Genomic DNA, 14,699 nt, shown 5'->3' on the forward strand with positions numbered 1-14,699 from the left:
CGTGGGGATCAGAACACCCGAGATAATAAAATAACTCCCCTTCGGCACGTATTCTGCAGACAGTCATCCTCGTCTAATGGCAAGGAGGAACGTCTTGGCTCTCCACACCCCTTGGAACACTGTTATCCATCTGTTTGGGGGGGTTTTGTTGTTTGTTTGTTTGTGGTTTTTTTCTAATTTATTTTTTTAAGGGCAAAAATCGGCCTTCTTTTGCAGCGACGGACAGTATGACAAAAGTTTAACTACTGGGCTCCTACAACACCACACAGACAAGAAATGCTCAAATTAACATTGATCGGTATCGTTTTGTAGGAAACAAAGTGTTTTCTGTTCCACACAGATGATGGATTTAGAACTGCTTGTACTATAAGGTAAATAATACAACAAAATATGCTAAAAAGGTCTGTGAGACCATTTTTTCCAGTAAGCCATTAATTTAATCTAAAGTCCCGGGAAATACAGTGCTCTGAACCCTGACACTCATCGACCAGTGTTTAGCAGTAAATAAAGCAAATCCCATTCCTAAATCAGAATATCAATTTTAAGCCTGACATGATTGAATTTTAGCTGATTTGCATTAATTACAGAAATACCATTGTGGTAACAATGCATTTCCAAACTTAAGAGGGACAGTTTCTTGGCTGCCTGAAGGTATTGTAACTGCTGCCAAAAGCAGTGCTCCTCCTGCAGCTCTGGTGCCTTGCATTGGTGATGACACAGCTGCTGACCTGGCTGAGAACTGTGCAGAGGGCCAAGCCGAGCCCACCCTCTGCACCATCATTTATTCATTAGTGTCAATACAAGGAAATCTGTAGCTTGGGCAGGACAGGGGGAAGATTGGGTCATCTCTTTCACAGGCTTAAGCCACCTGGGAAACTACCCCTGAGGTCTCGGAAAATGTGAAAATAGCAAATGATGGAAGCTCATTAAGACCAAATTAAAATTATTAAATTCTCTTTTTTTTTTAATGTATACTGTAAATATAATTCCTGAAGCGCAGACTTAAAAGTAAGTACAATTTCAAAGGCCTTTCAAAAGGACTAGAATTTTCCATTATCTTTAGGCTTGCTTCAGTCCTTAAGTCTCTGGCCCACAGGTGACTTGTACATGAGCCCAAAATTGGCTTTCTTGTGACTTCACCGATGACAATGAGACTTCTTTGCATACACTTGCACCAGGCCTGCACCATGACCTTTCATCTCACCAGCCACTCTCCATGATCCGGTGCTGCAATCCTGTGCCAAGAGATGCAGAATGTTTTCTTTCTGTGTTTGGTGCTGATTCTTTCTTTTGGTTTCACAGTGATAGAAAATTATATGTTGGGTTATGTTAGTCCACAATAAAAATAAATAATTGCAAGAACAGCTCATGTAGGTCTCAAAATCTTGTGTTCAGCCACTGTTTCCCATGTAACTGTGGTGTCCATACGGCAGAGCTGTCATCTCTATACATTTAATAGATGGACAAGCTTCAACACTTCAGTCAGGCTGGCAGAGTGATGTGTGAATCTGCTGCTATGGACAAGACAGCAAATTCCCAGTCAATCACCCAGTTCAAATTAAGCACATGTAATCTCACAGTGACACTCACGATGGTGTTAATGTAGTGCGTACCTAGAGATACATGGGATGAAGGGAGTGTCCTAAGGAGTGCTCAGCTGCCAAAATTAATGTCATATAGGAGCTCTGAATTTCAATATGGGTCATTAACACCAAGCTCCTGTAATCACTGTTCTAAAGGCAGAACCTTTTAACTGTGTCAGTCTTCTGTGTGCTACACAAGGGGTGTGGGTGATGTTACAGGTTTTCCAGTTCATGGCAGGATGGGGGAGTCCCATCAGACTCCACCATGGAGGTGTACTTTATTGGAGGCGGCGGTGGCTTGAAAGATGGAGGTCTGTTCATACTGAAATAGAAGAGAGAAAATGCACTATCACACAAAAGTCACACAAAAGACATTTGTAAAACGTTCACAGGAGGAGGTGGATTGGCACTAAGTCATTATAAGAGCACCTGACATTCGCTCTTACATACTGTGACTTCCCTGAGTCTGTTTTATAACCCCAGCACACCTCCTGGTATTCATTTGGCTTTCTCAGCTCCCACCTCAATTTTACTTCATTCATGTTTTAAAAGAAGAGAACATGGTCCTGATGAACCATTCAAAACCCCTGCACAGGCCTTTTGCTCACACTGCTCTCTGAAGGTGTAGTTAAAGACTCGTAACTTTTTTTGGTCAATTTGTAAATAAAGGTCCCATCCCAAATCAGTTAAAAAAATCAATCCTGTTTTTACCTTTGATATGCAGGATTTGCCGCTGTGTTTCAAGAGGGTTTTTTAGAATCATAAGTGATTAATTATAACTATGATTTTTTGAGTGTTTTAGTAATGTTAGTAAGATTAAAAATAATTGTCTCGTAGATATCGCTTTCACCAGTAGATCTCAGAGTGCTTTAGCAGGGAATCAAACTTTGGTAATAATTACAAACTCAACACTTCTTTGACTGGGATTGAGTTTTGGGTAGCCTACTTTCATATATATTATTCAAAACTCAAATAGAGCTGCCCTAGAAGTACAGTTTCATTAAAACATGTCCTCAAGTAACCATAGAAAATGAGAGAGCAAAAGCAGCTGGCAGGGAGGCTAATAGAAATGGGGGGCTCTGGGGACAAAAATTGACTGTTATTCTTCCCTTACACCCTGAAGCTGCACTGCAGCTCTTTTCTTAAAGTTTATTTTAAAGATAACCCACAGAACAGATGAAAGGACTGAGAACACTCCACTTTTCATACTGTATGAAAAAAATGGCATTAGTTATTCACGTACTTAAAGGCCTTGTGTGCTATGTGTCATCTCAAATGAAAAGGCGTAAATCCAAACAGTTGGGTTAGAATTTGTGCTGCCCTCTGTGCCACCCCTCCCACCCCTGTGATTCCATTCAGTTGTACTTACATCTCTTTCTGGTACTGACACCATTTCCTGATGCCTAGAGCCACTAGAGAGCTGCAGAAGAGGAGCAGGACAGCTACTACTGTTGGCCAGGGGAAGCGACTGGCTTTGGTATTCCTCTTGTCACCTGAAAGGGACACACCAGTCAGAGCTCATCAGAGTGTCCTCAGAGAGGAGGGAAATCCAGGTTTGCTGCCTGTGGCTCGCTGTTCCCTGCCCTGCACAGCGCTGGTGTCAGTGCAGCCCCTCATCACCAGGCTGAGGATCCCAAATTCCAAGCATTGCAGCTCTGATTTATGGACTTAGGCCACCTTTGTTCTGACTGGGTGTGTGAGCTGATTTCAGCCACCCACTGGTTCTCTTGACAAGATTATTTAGGCACAGCCCAGAGAGCATTTATCCAAAAAACCATTGGCTTTCTCAAGTTCCCCTGTGAGCTGCTCTGCTAGAAGCTCACAGTGCAGAGAGGCACATCTGCCCACCCCAGCCCTCCTTCCCAGTGGTTCATTTTTCACATCACTGACGCCAGAGCCTGCCAAAACGTCTGGCCAAGGGCTCAGCTGCCTTTTGAGGTGAACTCTTGTCTGCAGCACAGCATCCCAGTCCCATTCCAGCTGCCTCTCCCTACTGGATGCTGAGATTCCTGTCCCCTTCCCCCTTCTGCAAAGTCAACCTTGTGTGTGCTGACAGAGGTGCCCTGAGGTCCTGGGCATGGAGAAGAAGGACAGAAGGACCACAGTCCTTCTCCAGCTGCCAGAGGGTGCAGCAGTGGCCTGGGTGCCAGAGAGATCCATGGGCGATACGCCTCAGTGTCACCTCCCGTTGTGCTGGCATCACCACCCTGTGCAAGGCTGGCCATACTGGTGTGGCACCCAGCCTGGGTCTTACCCACCATGGCAGCCAGCGCTGTGGCCAGTCCACCATGCTGCATGAGCTGTGAGATTTCCCTGGGGCACGAGTGTGACTGGCCAAATTTTGCTGCTGGAAGAAAACATGCACTGGAACTTTGCTTGCAGATGGAAGGAGAAGGCTGGAATGCCAAAAGCCTGTGACAACCTGTGGTATGAGGACACAGCAGCTGACTCCTCTTTTCATCTCTTTTCCCTTTTTTTGAAATCCCCTGGTCAAAACAAGGCTCCAGGTTTTGTACTTCTGCAGTGGCATGCTGAAACTAGAGGATTTGTAGGATAATGTCTCACCAGTACTGTTCAGCAGGCTGCTGGTAGTAAACAAATCTTTTCCTCCAGTAGCTGAAATTGTCTGGTCTGTGATGCTGTAGGACAGGTTACCTAAAAAGATATGGGCACAGAATATTTTTAGTAACTTACTTGGTTTTTTTTTTTAAATGAAGGTTGTCTTTTGAACCCACTGTTATTCACCCTGCTGAAAAGAGGAAATCAAGTTCCAGGATCAGGGTGTAAAAATTCACTGGCAAGATGCCTACATTTTTGGCCTACAACCTGGTGTTAGATAAAAAGTGTACTTTTATCAAATTAAAGGAGAATGGGAAAGGAAGGGAAGGGAAGGGAAGGGAAGAGAAGAGAAGAGAGCAAGCACCTGTTAAGATGTTTCATCAAGCCAGCATTGAGCCAGCTTTGAGCTGTGCAGCCATCTGGGAGAATAATAAGCTTTTTACCGCTTTGATGGTAATGAGAAACCTAAAGATATTAAGTGGCTTAGCAGCAACACAAAGAGCCTACCTTTGTCATGACTGAGCAAAACCTCAGTCTCCTCTGTCAAGTACTGTCTGAACCACAAAAATCATCCATCATCTGTTTATAGACAGTTTTTTCCCTTCCTAATACAGTTAAGCTACTGATGTTTAAGATCAGTGCTCCATAAGGATACATTTCTGTTTTTTCTAGCCATCTCCACATTCACAGCTTCTGAAATAATAGCTAAAATACTCAAATAGACAATGGCACAGCATTTCCAGAGCTGCCATGGCACTTCTGATGTGGGGATTCAGTGGTGGAATCATTCAAATTTGTACAGAAAAGAATCATGTCCTTCGATTATCTTACAAGCCTGTACATGACTACTTCATTAGGCTCTACTGTGGCTATTTTGTACTCTTTGACTTTCTCTGATGCAAACAACAAATGAAATAACGGAGGAACCTGAAAGTCTCTGGTATAACTGTTGATTTATAAATTCAATACAAAAAAAACCAGCTTTAAATTATGTAAATGGCTAACCAGACAGAACCAAGAAAATCTCTTTATGGTGAGATGCTTGCTAGCTTTGGCTGAAATTGAGAGTTCAAGTGTATGTGTGTGTGTGTATATATATGTATGTATGTGTGCATTAAAAAGCCTTCTAAAAATCAGTCCAATTTTAGGGCACTCTAAATATTTGCTGAGATTTTTGGATATTAATTCAGTTCTTTTCTGCTTGCTTACTAGGTGTTAGATTTTATGTGAATAAGCATGACAGATCTCACATTTGTAAAATGCATGGCATTTTACAAAGTTACATACGAAAAAAAGGATATACACTTATAGAGATCCGATAGCACTGTGCTCTCTACAGCACACTGATGAGCACTATTTATTCTTATTTACATAATGGCTTGTGTTAGAGCATCTCAGGACCAAAATGATAATGGTACTCACTGTCATAGGAGCCCAGTGGCCCTTGGAGAGCACAGGGATACGTGTGTGTGCCTCAGCAGGCTCACTGGTGCCTGAAACTGCCCTCAATTACAGCTGCTGGACTGAGGACCCTTCAAGGCCCTTATCTCTTAGCTGGTGTTCAGGCAGGCACAGGTGCAGGGAAGCAGTGGCAGGGATGTGCGGATGAGTGGTGCAACACACGGTATCCCCTGCAAATAGTAGAGCAATTCAGCATGCTTTTAGCAAAAATTGCAACCAGCAAGCTGTGCAAGAGCATAATTGTGAAGCATTAGAAGCTGTCACAAGGTTGTGGTATAAATGCATGGTTGTGGGTTGTACGAGGGTAGATCAGCACCAGAGTGCTACCAAAAATACATTCACAAAATGGAAAGCGGCTGCTACATTTGTGCCTCAGCCAAAAGATGACTCCCATGCAAATGCAAAAGCACATTGACAGGTCCTGCCTGTTCCAAACGCACAAAGGCAAACCAAGATGTTAAAAAGGAAAAGTCACTATGGGCTTTGTATTGCTGAGCAGAGATTTTCTAAAGGGAAAGACTAGTGAAAAAATGTTCACCCTAGGGGTTTTTTTTATTGATTTATTGATCTTTAATGAGGCTGTCTTTCAATGTTCTATTAGCCAGCCTTTATTGCTCCACATTATCTCATTATTTCACTGCTGCTCTGCGATTTTATTTAGCTTCTCCAGCAATTTATTTCATCAATAAACTACCTTCAGCACTCACTACATTTGCTTAGCAACTATCTCAATTGTAGTATTATTAAAATAAATATGTCTAATGAAACTGGGCTGCTCAAATGTTTTTTCATTCCTCTTTTGCCACGGCAAATCCTTGACAGCTTGGAAACCCAAGCCTTTATCTTCTAACTCAGTGGAACTCAACAGGGAAATTGCTTCTGTGAAATATTGAAAATCTGGTACACATTACTCCACCTGACTTCTGGCCTCTGCTCAGACACAACTTTTCCATGCTTAGTAATAATTTTTGCATGGTAATGTGGTGACTCTCAACTAGCGGCTGAAAATAAGCACCACAGAGCTAATGCTCTGAGAAAAGGCATCACAAATTGAGGACCTGAAGATCTGCTGCTGTGGTTTTTGCAAGATGCTCCAGATTACTCTAGATTTGCAACCCAACACGCACTGAGCTGGTGCCACATTTGCACTTTCATAACCCCTCTGTTTCAGTCCTGTGAAGCAAAGGAGATGCATTGTCTACTCACGTGCTGTTGTCAAAGTCTCGCTGATTGCTGTAGCACTGATGTAGCCTTTTGCCTCTGTGGTAGAAGTCAGTGTTCCTGCTGAAAAGCACACAGGCTTGTAAAAATTGCTGTAGGGAGCCATATCACTTGTTTTTCATTTTCCCCCTCTTTTTTCCCTGTTTTCTGACTGAGGTCAAACAGGTGTAGCCCACTACTCAAGATGCTGGCTTCCCTCAGACAAGCACTACACAATGCTCTGTCTGGTTTGAAAGCTTATCACGAGCTAGAAACTCAAGAGGAGTTTTACTGAGATAGGTAAATAAATTTAGACAAAACATTTGAAGCATTTTTCTATTTCAGCTTAGTTTCAGGTGAACCTCAGGAGCCTGAGTGCACTGGCTTGTTTCGACCTGAAACCAGTAGAGTGATGAACAAACATACATAAAAATCAGAATTTAGACAGGATGTCACCAGCTCCAGTGAAACAAAACTGTTTTCCCAACTAGCAAAGGGAAGTTTTGAAGAAGTTAGACTACAAGAGTCACACCTGCAATGTCTGATGCCAAATAACAACTTATTTAACGTTTTCCTTTAAGCATTTTTTTAGTGCTAAGATTTCTAGAGCTCAGATAGCTATTTATCTGATATTCAAACACAGACAGATGGCAGCTGGCATGTAGACCTTCATTTTCCCGAGAGAACAATTTCACATTTACTAAAAAGAATCCATCTTTCTTAACAACTGTCTCATTTTTGGAAAAATATCAAGCCATCTGAACAAACCTGAGAAGGTGAACTGCAGCTGTAACTGTATCACTCAAAGCCTAAGCAACTCTGGCTCAGTGATGGAGCTGTTGTGGAAGCTAAGCAAAACCAGGCTACAGTTTTAACAGCCTTGGTTTTGCTTCCCCTCTTCCTCCTCTTGCCTATATATGTGCACTCTTCCCTCATACCCATTCTCAGCAGTCTCTTATATTTTTATTAAAAACTTGCAAAATAGCAGGAACTGAACCAAATCAGTAGACTAAAACAGCAGGCTTGGCCTTGGTGTTGTGTCTAGACTGTAGCCCGGAAGATTTGGTCAAGAAGCTGATGGTGGCACCAGTGTGAGGACCAGCAGTGATCCAGAGAGGAGAAGCGCTAACCCAGGGTTGTCATACCATGACTGGCACATGTTGGGAGCACTGATAAAAGACAATTGCTTCCTGGGCTACTTGCAGAAGAAAAATGGCTCAGATTCGTCTCACATTATGAGTTTGTTCTCGTACCACCTCAACCAGAGGAAATGTATAATTCAGTGAGGAGAATCCTCCCTGTTCACATTGTATATTTATAGCCTTTGCTGTTAATATTTTTGTTGAGACGGAAGGGCTTTCATTCAACTTGGACAAGCAACTTATCTGTTCTGCTGTCAGACAGGCAGGTGTCTCCATTTTGGAGATGGGGAAGGCAGTGTGAGAAGCAGCAAACTTTCATTTCAGCACTGCTGCAATCTGTGTTCCAGCCTTGGCATATCTCAGTCAAGCCTCTGCAAGCCCCAGGGCTTTATGTTGAGTGATTTATCTCCCAAAGAGCACTCTTCTGGGGCAGGCCAAAGCCTTGTGTTTAGTATCTTCCTCCAGTATTCTATTTAGGTATGATATTTAACTAAAGACAATATGTATTCTTTGTAAGCACTATAATAACACTAATTAACTTCTTTGTAAACGCCAATAACACTCGATGTCTGTTCAGTTGCCAAAATTAATGAATATATCCTACACAGAGCATTAAAAAAGATAAACTCAAGACAGTATTTTCTCATATATTTATTCCTGAACTGTGGTTACACTGACAGTGGTCAGTGTACTTCCTAGTGTGTTATGTACTAGGAAAAGGACTTCAATGGACATTAAATTTCTTGCTTCAAAAAAAGTAAGATGGTTATTGTGTTTATGTGTCTTTTTTCTACATTGTTGAAGCAATAGAGAAAACAGATTCAATTCATTACCTTGTGTTGTGGAAGCAGGAGCCAAATTTGCTTGACTTGTGAAATCCAGAGAGGCCAGAGATGTCTGGTGCTCTAAAGACAGTTTACATGGTATCACATTTGGTCCATAAGTTCTTTAGAAAATAATGTAAATAAATCACAAAACAACCTAGATCAAAGAGCTTGCAGTAGCTGTTGGGTAAATGCAGACTGTGCAGCAGAAATCCTGCTGTGGGAGTTAAGGTTAAATGCTCAAAACTCATTTCACAACTCCAGTGGGCACTTGCAGATGGCTGATGTTATCAGTGCTGACCCTTTCCTGCTGGCTGGCTGGCTGCAGGCATTGATTATTTGTGCTGTTATACACAGGGTTCAGTTTGACTGCTCTGGGGTGGATCATCCACTTGAATGTGGTGCTCCCCAGCTAAGCCAGGGCCTTGACAGAAATGGTCCATGACAACAGGCCACAGCCATATAAGCCCAGGAGATCACCTGCTCTTGAGGGTTCTCCTCTCAATTGCTGAAGATAGTTTCATGTAATTATCCATATCCATGCTCTGGTAAAACAGAGTTAGTTATAAAATTAATGAATGGGAATGTGCCCTGCTGTCGGGTCAAGGAAAAGTGATGGCTTTAACTTTTCTATTACATGCACCTGTCTGTCATAATAGGACAAAATTATTTACAGTTTTATAGGCATATTATTCCACTTTATAAAAATGTGTAGGAATAATACCTAATATTCAGCATGCCATTTTACATGCTGCCCTGACTTGGCAGTTTTATCAAGATTTCTGTCAGATCTCTGCTTGGGTAACCTCACAGCTCACAAATTCCCAAGCAGCAGCCCATTGGTACTGTCAGTACCAGAGCACACTGACCTTTCCCAGTCACACCTTGGACTCTGAGTGCATGACATTTAGGCAGTGGTCAAGCACAGATCCTACATATATTGAGTAAGAAATAAAGTATTTTTCCCCCTTAGCTGAGGCTCTCATGACAGCAGATGTAAGTGCTGAATTACCAAAGTCTATAACAAATGAAAGCAAACATTCGGCATGAGAAAGGTGCTTATTCTGCTTTAGGAAAGTGGGTGATTCAAAGGTTCAGGAGCAAGAATTTCTAATTTCCAAATTTCCAAATAATCTTTTCATGCACAACTCAGCCAAGCAGTCCAGAAGGAAACGTGAAGCACATGAGGTAACTGTGCTGAGAAATCCCATGGGAAACAAAGGCTTTGGGGAAAAATTTTTGGAGCCCCTGGCACCTCAACTTAAAAACCAGAAATGAGTCACATGGGTTTATTCCATACAAAGAGAGTCACCTTATTAGCACAGATGCTGAAATAACATTTATGACCTGGTAGTGTCAGCTGCACAGCTCCATCCGTGAGGCACTTCAGAGGCTGCAACTCTGAGAGGAAATTTCAGAGACACTCTGCACTGAAAAGTGCTCACTGAGTCCCCAGAGAAGAGGAGGGGGAGTTATTCCTTCTAATTAAAGAACTGTTAATCACACAGGTGAGCTCAGCAGAGACACCATCCTGCCCAAGTTGCATATATGTCCTGAGATATCTGTTTTCTTTCTTTATTTTTCCCATCACAAGAGGCAAAGTACTCCCTGAGTAGGCTAGGAGGATGGATTATGTCTCCCCCAAAGAGGTCCATGAAGGAAGAGATCTATGAAAGCTCACACACTCCACTAGAAAAACATATCTGGGAAGGCAGCCAGAAGGTACCTCTGTCTGGTCAGGCACGTGTGGAGGGCGTTGGGTGGGAGTGACCCTTGCAGACTGGATCTTAGCATAAGCAGGTAACTATCCACTCTCCAGCTGCTTTTCTGTGCTAACACTTGTACCTCCTTTGACTGCTTCTCTTCAATTTGCATTTCAGCTTTGCCTTGCCCATGCTAACAGGGATTTCACAGTAGCTGGCTGATGTAAAGCACTCCTTACCAAAGATGCAACAGGTCTAAAAACCAGAGCAGCGAGGCTCTTTGAGATGTGCCTGGCTCCCAGACGGTTCTGCAGTGTGCAAGGTGAAGCAGGGTGGTGGCCTGATGGAAGTTGCTAGGGTTCCTTTGAGAGCTCACCTTGCAGAGGCCAGCAGAGGAAAAAGTCTCCCTCTCTCAGGGCTCCCCAATATCTGGGATGGTTTTCTGGTGCCCAGTGGGGTATTGGCTGAGCCCCCAGGGCCTGCCACAACTTGCACTTGCAGAAGCTTTTCCCACAAAACCCATACTTTTTCATGCCATCTGCTTTCAGCATTTCTCTGACACACTCATGTAACCCCCTGCTAAAGTGCAGCTGCCTCCCACGCGGAGCAGAGCAAACTGCTCCAGGAGAGATGTTCCCAAAGGGCTTTGGCTGAGGTGTGGAGAGAACATTCATCTGTCTGCAATAAGCTGATAATAAGACAAACTTGCAGGGGAAGAGCAGGGATTTACCAAATTTACACAAATTAAGAAACATCTATCAGTTCTTTAACACAGCAAAAGTGTTGAGGATCCTGGCTGTGTACTTAAGCAGAAGGTAGAACCTCCATTAGCAGGGCTGTTATTTTTAATTATTAGTTCACTACTGAAAGAACTATATTCAAATGCCAGCTGAAGCATCACAAATAACATTAAGTGCCCCTCAAGGCTGGAGCTTAATTATGCTTGGTCTTAATTATGATAGATTACATCACCAAAATATTGGTTTATAGTATTTTCTCTGAAGTCAAAGCTGCAGAAAGGGGTACCTTACTACCCATTTAGAGTAGTAAATGCTGCAACAGCTTTAGGACTTTATAAATGCACCTCGAACACAACCCAAGTTATTTTATTCTCAAATTTATCCTACCATCTGAAATTGTGGTAGTAAAAACTTCAGCTGAGGCTTCATTAGACTTATTGTCTGTGAAGGAAATAAAACAGAGAAAGATTAAAGCAATTCTTAAAAGTAGTTATAAAGGCTGAAAATTTAGTTTGGGCTTGTGTCATACTGTGCACCTTTGCAGAAAGTATGGCAGAGAATTAATGTAATTCTTTCCTTTCTGTCACATCTAAATACTTTAACATTTTTGTACAGAGTGGATCTATCTTAGCATTAGCATAGCCTGCAGGCAAGAACATAGACTGCTTTAATTGACATCTCTTCGATGTGAATACATTTCTAGAAAACTGCAAATTGGGGAAAATGAGTCATTTTTGAGAAAAATTATGATTTCTCTCCCTCCCCTCTGAAGCTATGTTTCCAGAGGAGTAAGCGGTGGCTTTTGCTGCAGTCTTACTTTGTGGAAAAACATGCCAATAGGAACATACGCAGCCACAAGAGAACCCAGCTGGGATGCAAGTGGTTTCCACGGTAGGTGATGTGCCCCTAGATGCTGCTAAGGGGTCAGCAGCTCAGTCATATTGTCTGTGCAGCAGGGAGCATACACAAAAAAAAAAAATTTAAAAGGTATGCATTTGCACCTGAGGAGGAGACATGCACAAGAGAGTGCTAAAGGAAATCTGTCTGCCCTTCTCACCCATCACACTGCATCCTCAGAGGTGCTGAAAACTGTACTGCCAAGTCTCCCGCTTTCACCAAAAAAGCAGGACAGTATTTCTCCCCACTTCCCTAATCATGTAGCCAATTCCTACAGTACAGGTTATAGGGCAGTTTCTCTACCACCCACAGCAGTGCAGCCTTTTGCATGTTTTACTGAAGACGTAAAACTTAGCCCTGAGTCTGAGGATTTGGTTTCCCAGGGAGCCACGAGTGCTCAGTGAAAAACACATGATTATAATAGCTCACTGGTGCCATGTGGCTATGCTAGAATATTTTTGGGTATGGGGAGGACAGCAAGATTCTGCCTAAACAAACAAGTGTCTTCTGTTTGTGCAGGAGTTTCTTAGCTCATTTAGAGGCTTGAGCAAAGATTTGAGCTAAAAAACCTGCCAGAGAGTTCAAGCTGTGTGATCAACTTGTACAATAAAGCTTCTATACTCTTGGCATTTCTTCAGTATTTTAAATAACAGAGAATATATGTGTTTGGTGTTAACATTTTAGATATGTCCTATCTGTGAAAAACCTACCGAAGGAAACAAATATTTCTTCTGACGAAATATTCCTTGTTTCATTCCATGGGAAGGGAAACAGACACACACACGAGAACATCTTATATGTCTCATGGGTCCCTTGCAGCATCAGCGTTGATCTCAACTCATAGAAACCTTCATTGTCTTGCCAGTCTTCTTGTACCGCAGAAATTTCTTGGGGAGAGGAAAAGAAAGAAAAGACCCTCTTGTTACACTCCAAACTAAAAGTCAGAGCTGTGCAAAACATCGGTACTGGAAAGCAGGCTCATATAGCCACAGGTTTCTTTGCTGAGACACTGTCAAAGATTTGGCAAGAATGGTGTGGTCATGCCAAACCATAGTTCCCATCCCTGGCAATTGCAGGGGGCTCTGGTCACAGCCATATGCCAGCTGTTTCCTTTGAGGAGGCCTGGCGCTCCCCCCTTCAGCCAGATAGACCCCTACAGGTTCCCTGTGGCAGGAGTGGGTAACAGCCATGACTTTCCCTGGGATCCACTCCTGCAGCTGTGCTGTTTTCTTGTGGACAGGTTGCTTTACCTCCAGGCTGCTCCATCAGGCCCACTCTATCCAGGTACCACAGGAGGCTCGGCTTGGGAAATGCCTTCCTCACAACACAGCTCACGTTAGGCTGCAGGACAGCAAAAGGCAGTTGTTAGGTTACATCTATACATCTGTACATATATATATATATATATATACATACAGACACACACACACACACACACACACACACATATGTATATATATGTATGTTAGGTGAGCCTCCGACACTTCTCTCCTGGCTGCCAGCTTCCAAACTCCTGTACAGACAGTGCTTGTTTACTCACAATCCTGATCTGAAAGAAAGCACTTTGTTCCTCTTTATTGTGTTTCTTGCCCACTCCCCTCATTTTTCTGATTGTGGACACTCTTGAATGAGAGCTCAGGGACACACCCGTTGCCCTGGGTGTCAGGACTCCAACCCCCTCCAGTCCTGTGCTGTGGCTGGAGAAATGTAGAGTGACCCCCACTCTCCTGCCCCCAGTGACAAACACCCACATGGAAAAACACTGGAATTGGTAATTGGCATAGTGTGTGTGAGGAAAATGAGAAACTTTCTGATTGCCGTGTAAATCCTTCCTTCGTTAGGCAGATAAAGAAAATAATCCCATGAAAAAGACTGCCTAGCCCAATGATATGTTGAATATACAAAATTAGATACCTTTGTAGCAGACACAATATGTAAGAGATTTCCAGAAATCACAAGGAATTGGATGCTTTAGATGCAGTCGTCCTGGTTCTGTGCCATTTGTTCCTGAGATCTGTGTTTGTGCTCTATTTAATTTCTCAGCAAACAATAGATGGGCGGGACTTTAATATCAAGGCTGGATAAGGGTTGGGCACTAGCAGGATGAGCGGTCTCATCCTCATGCTGCCTGGACATTCCCAATTATGTTTATTTAGCTTAACCTTAGTTTAGGTTATGACACTGCTAAGTACTAAACACTGTTATAAGAGAAATGGCCTTGTTCTTTTCAACAGAAGAAAAAAAGCATGTGCTACTCATGCAGCAGAAACCCCTCTTGCTCCCTCTTTCAAAGAAAGTGGTTCCCACATTTAGTTGAAAGCAAGCTTGATGTATTGAAGTCAGCAGAAGTCAATCATTCAGTACAAAGACTGAAACTACCCAGCGGAAACTCTTTCCCTGCCATGGTAAACAGCACATGAGCTTGTAGTGTAATTGCTCCCCACTATCTTCCTCTTCATTATTGCCTTATTTTTCAGGCATTTTTAGGTCATAATATTTTATAAATTCTTCCTATGAAGAAATACTAATCTGATATCCTCACTAGATTTAAGCCCTGCAAGAAAAGGCAGAAAAGAGAAGTAAAGGAGTC

The 14,699-nt window shown here is 42.7% G+C and overlaps 1 protein-coding gene across 6 annotated transcripts in view; it reads right to left on the reverse strand.

Annotated features, from left to right (window-relative positions):
• Positions 1–404: 404 nt before the first annotated feature.
• CD96 (CD96 molecule) overlaps positions 405–14,699 on the reverse strand; it is a 32,126-nt gene continuing 17,831 nt past the window's right edge. For 3 of the 6 annotated variants that reach the window (XM_032098309.1, XM_032098307.1, XM_032098306.1), the window contains exons 7-14: positions 13,360–13,450; positions 12,820–12,996; positions 11,600–11,653; positions 8,779–8,850; positions 6,810–6,887; positions 4,149–4,238; positions 2,953–3,076; positions 405–1,905 (exon numbers count right to left, since the gene is read on the reverse strand). In XM_032098309.1, coding sequence (XP_031954200.1) covers positions 1,797–1,905; positions 2,953–3,076; positions 4,149–4,238; positions 6,810–6,887; positions 8,779–8,850; positions 11,600–11,653; positions 12,820–12,996; positions 13,360–13,450 — 795 coding nt within the window. In that variant the 3' untranslated portion in view covers positions 405–1,796. The remainder of the gene's footprint in view (positions 1,906–2,952; positions 3,077–4,148; positions 4,239–6,809; positions 6,888–8,778; positions 8,851–11,599; positions 11,654–12,819; positions 12,997–13,359; positions 13,451–14,699) is intronic. The other 3 variants (XM_032098310.1, XM_032098312.1, XM_032098311.1) reach the window with 3 other exon arrangements.

This window comes from Corvus moneduloides, chromosome 2 (genome assembly GCF_009650955.1).
Source record: "Corvus moneduloides isolate bCorMon1 chromosome 2, bCorMon1.pri, whole genome shotgun sequence".
NCBI classification, from domain to species: Eukaryota; Metazoa; Chordata; class Aves; order Passeriformes; family Corvidae; genus Corvus; species Corvus moneduloides.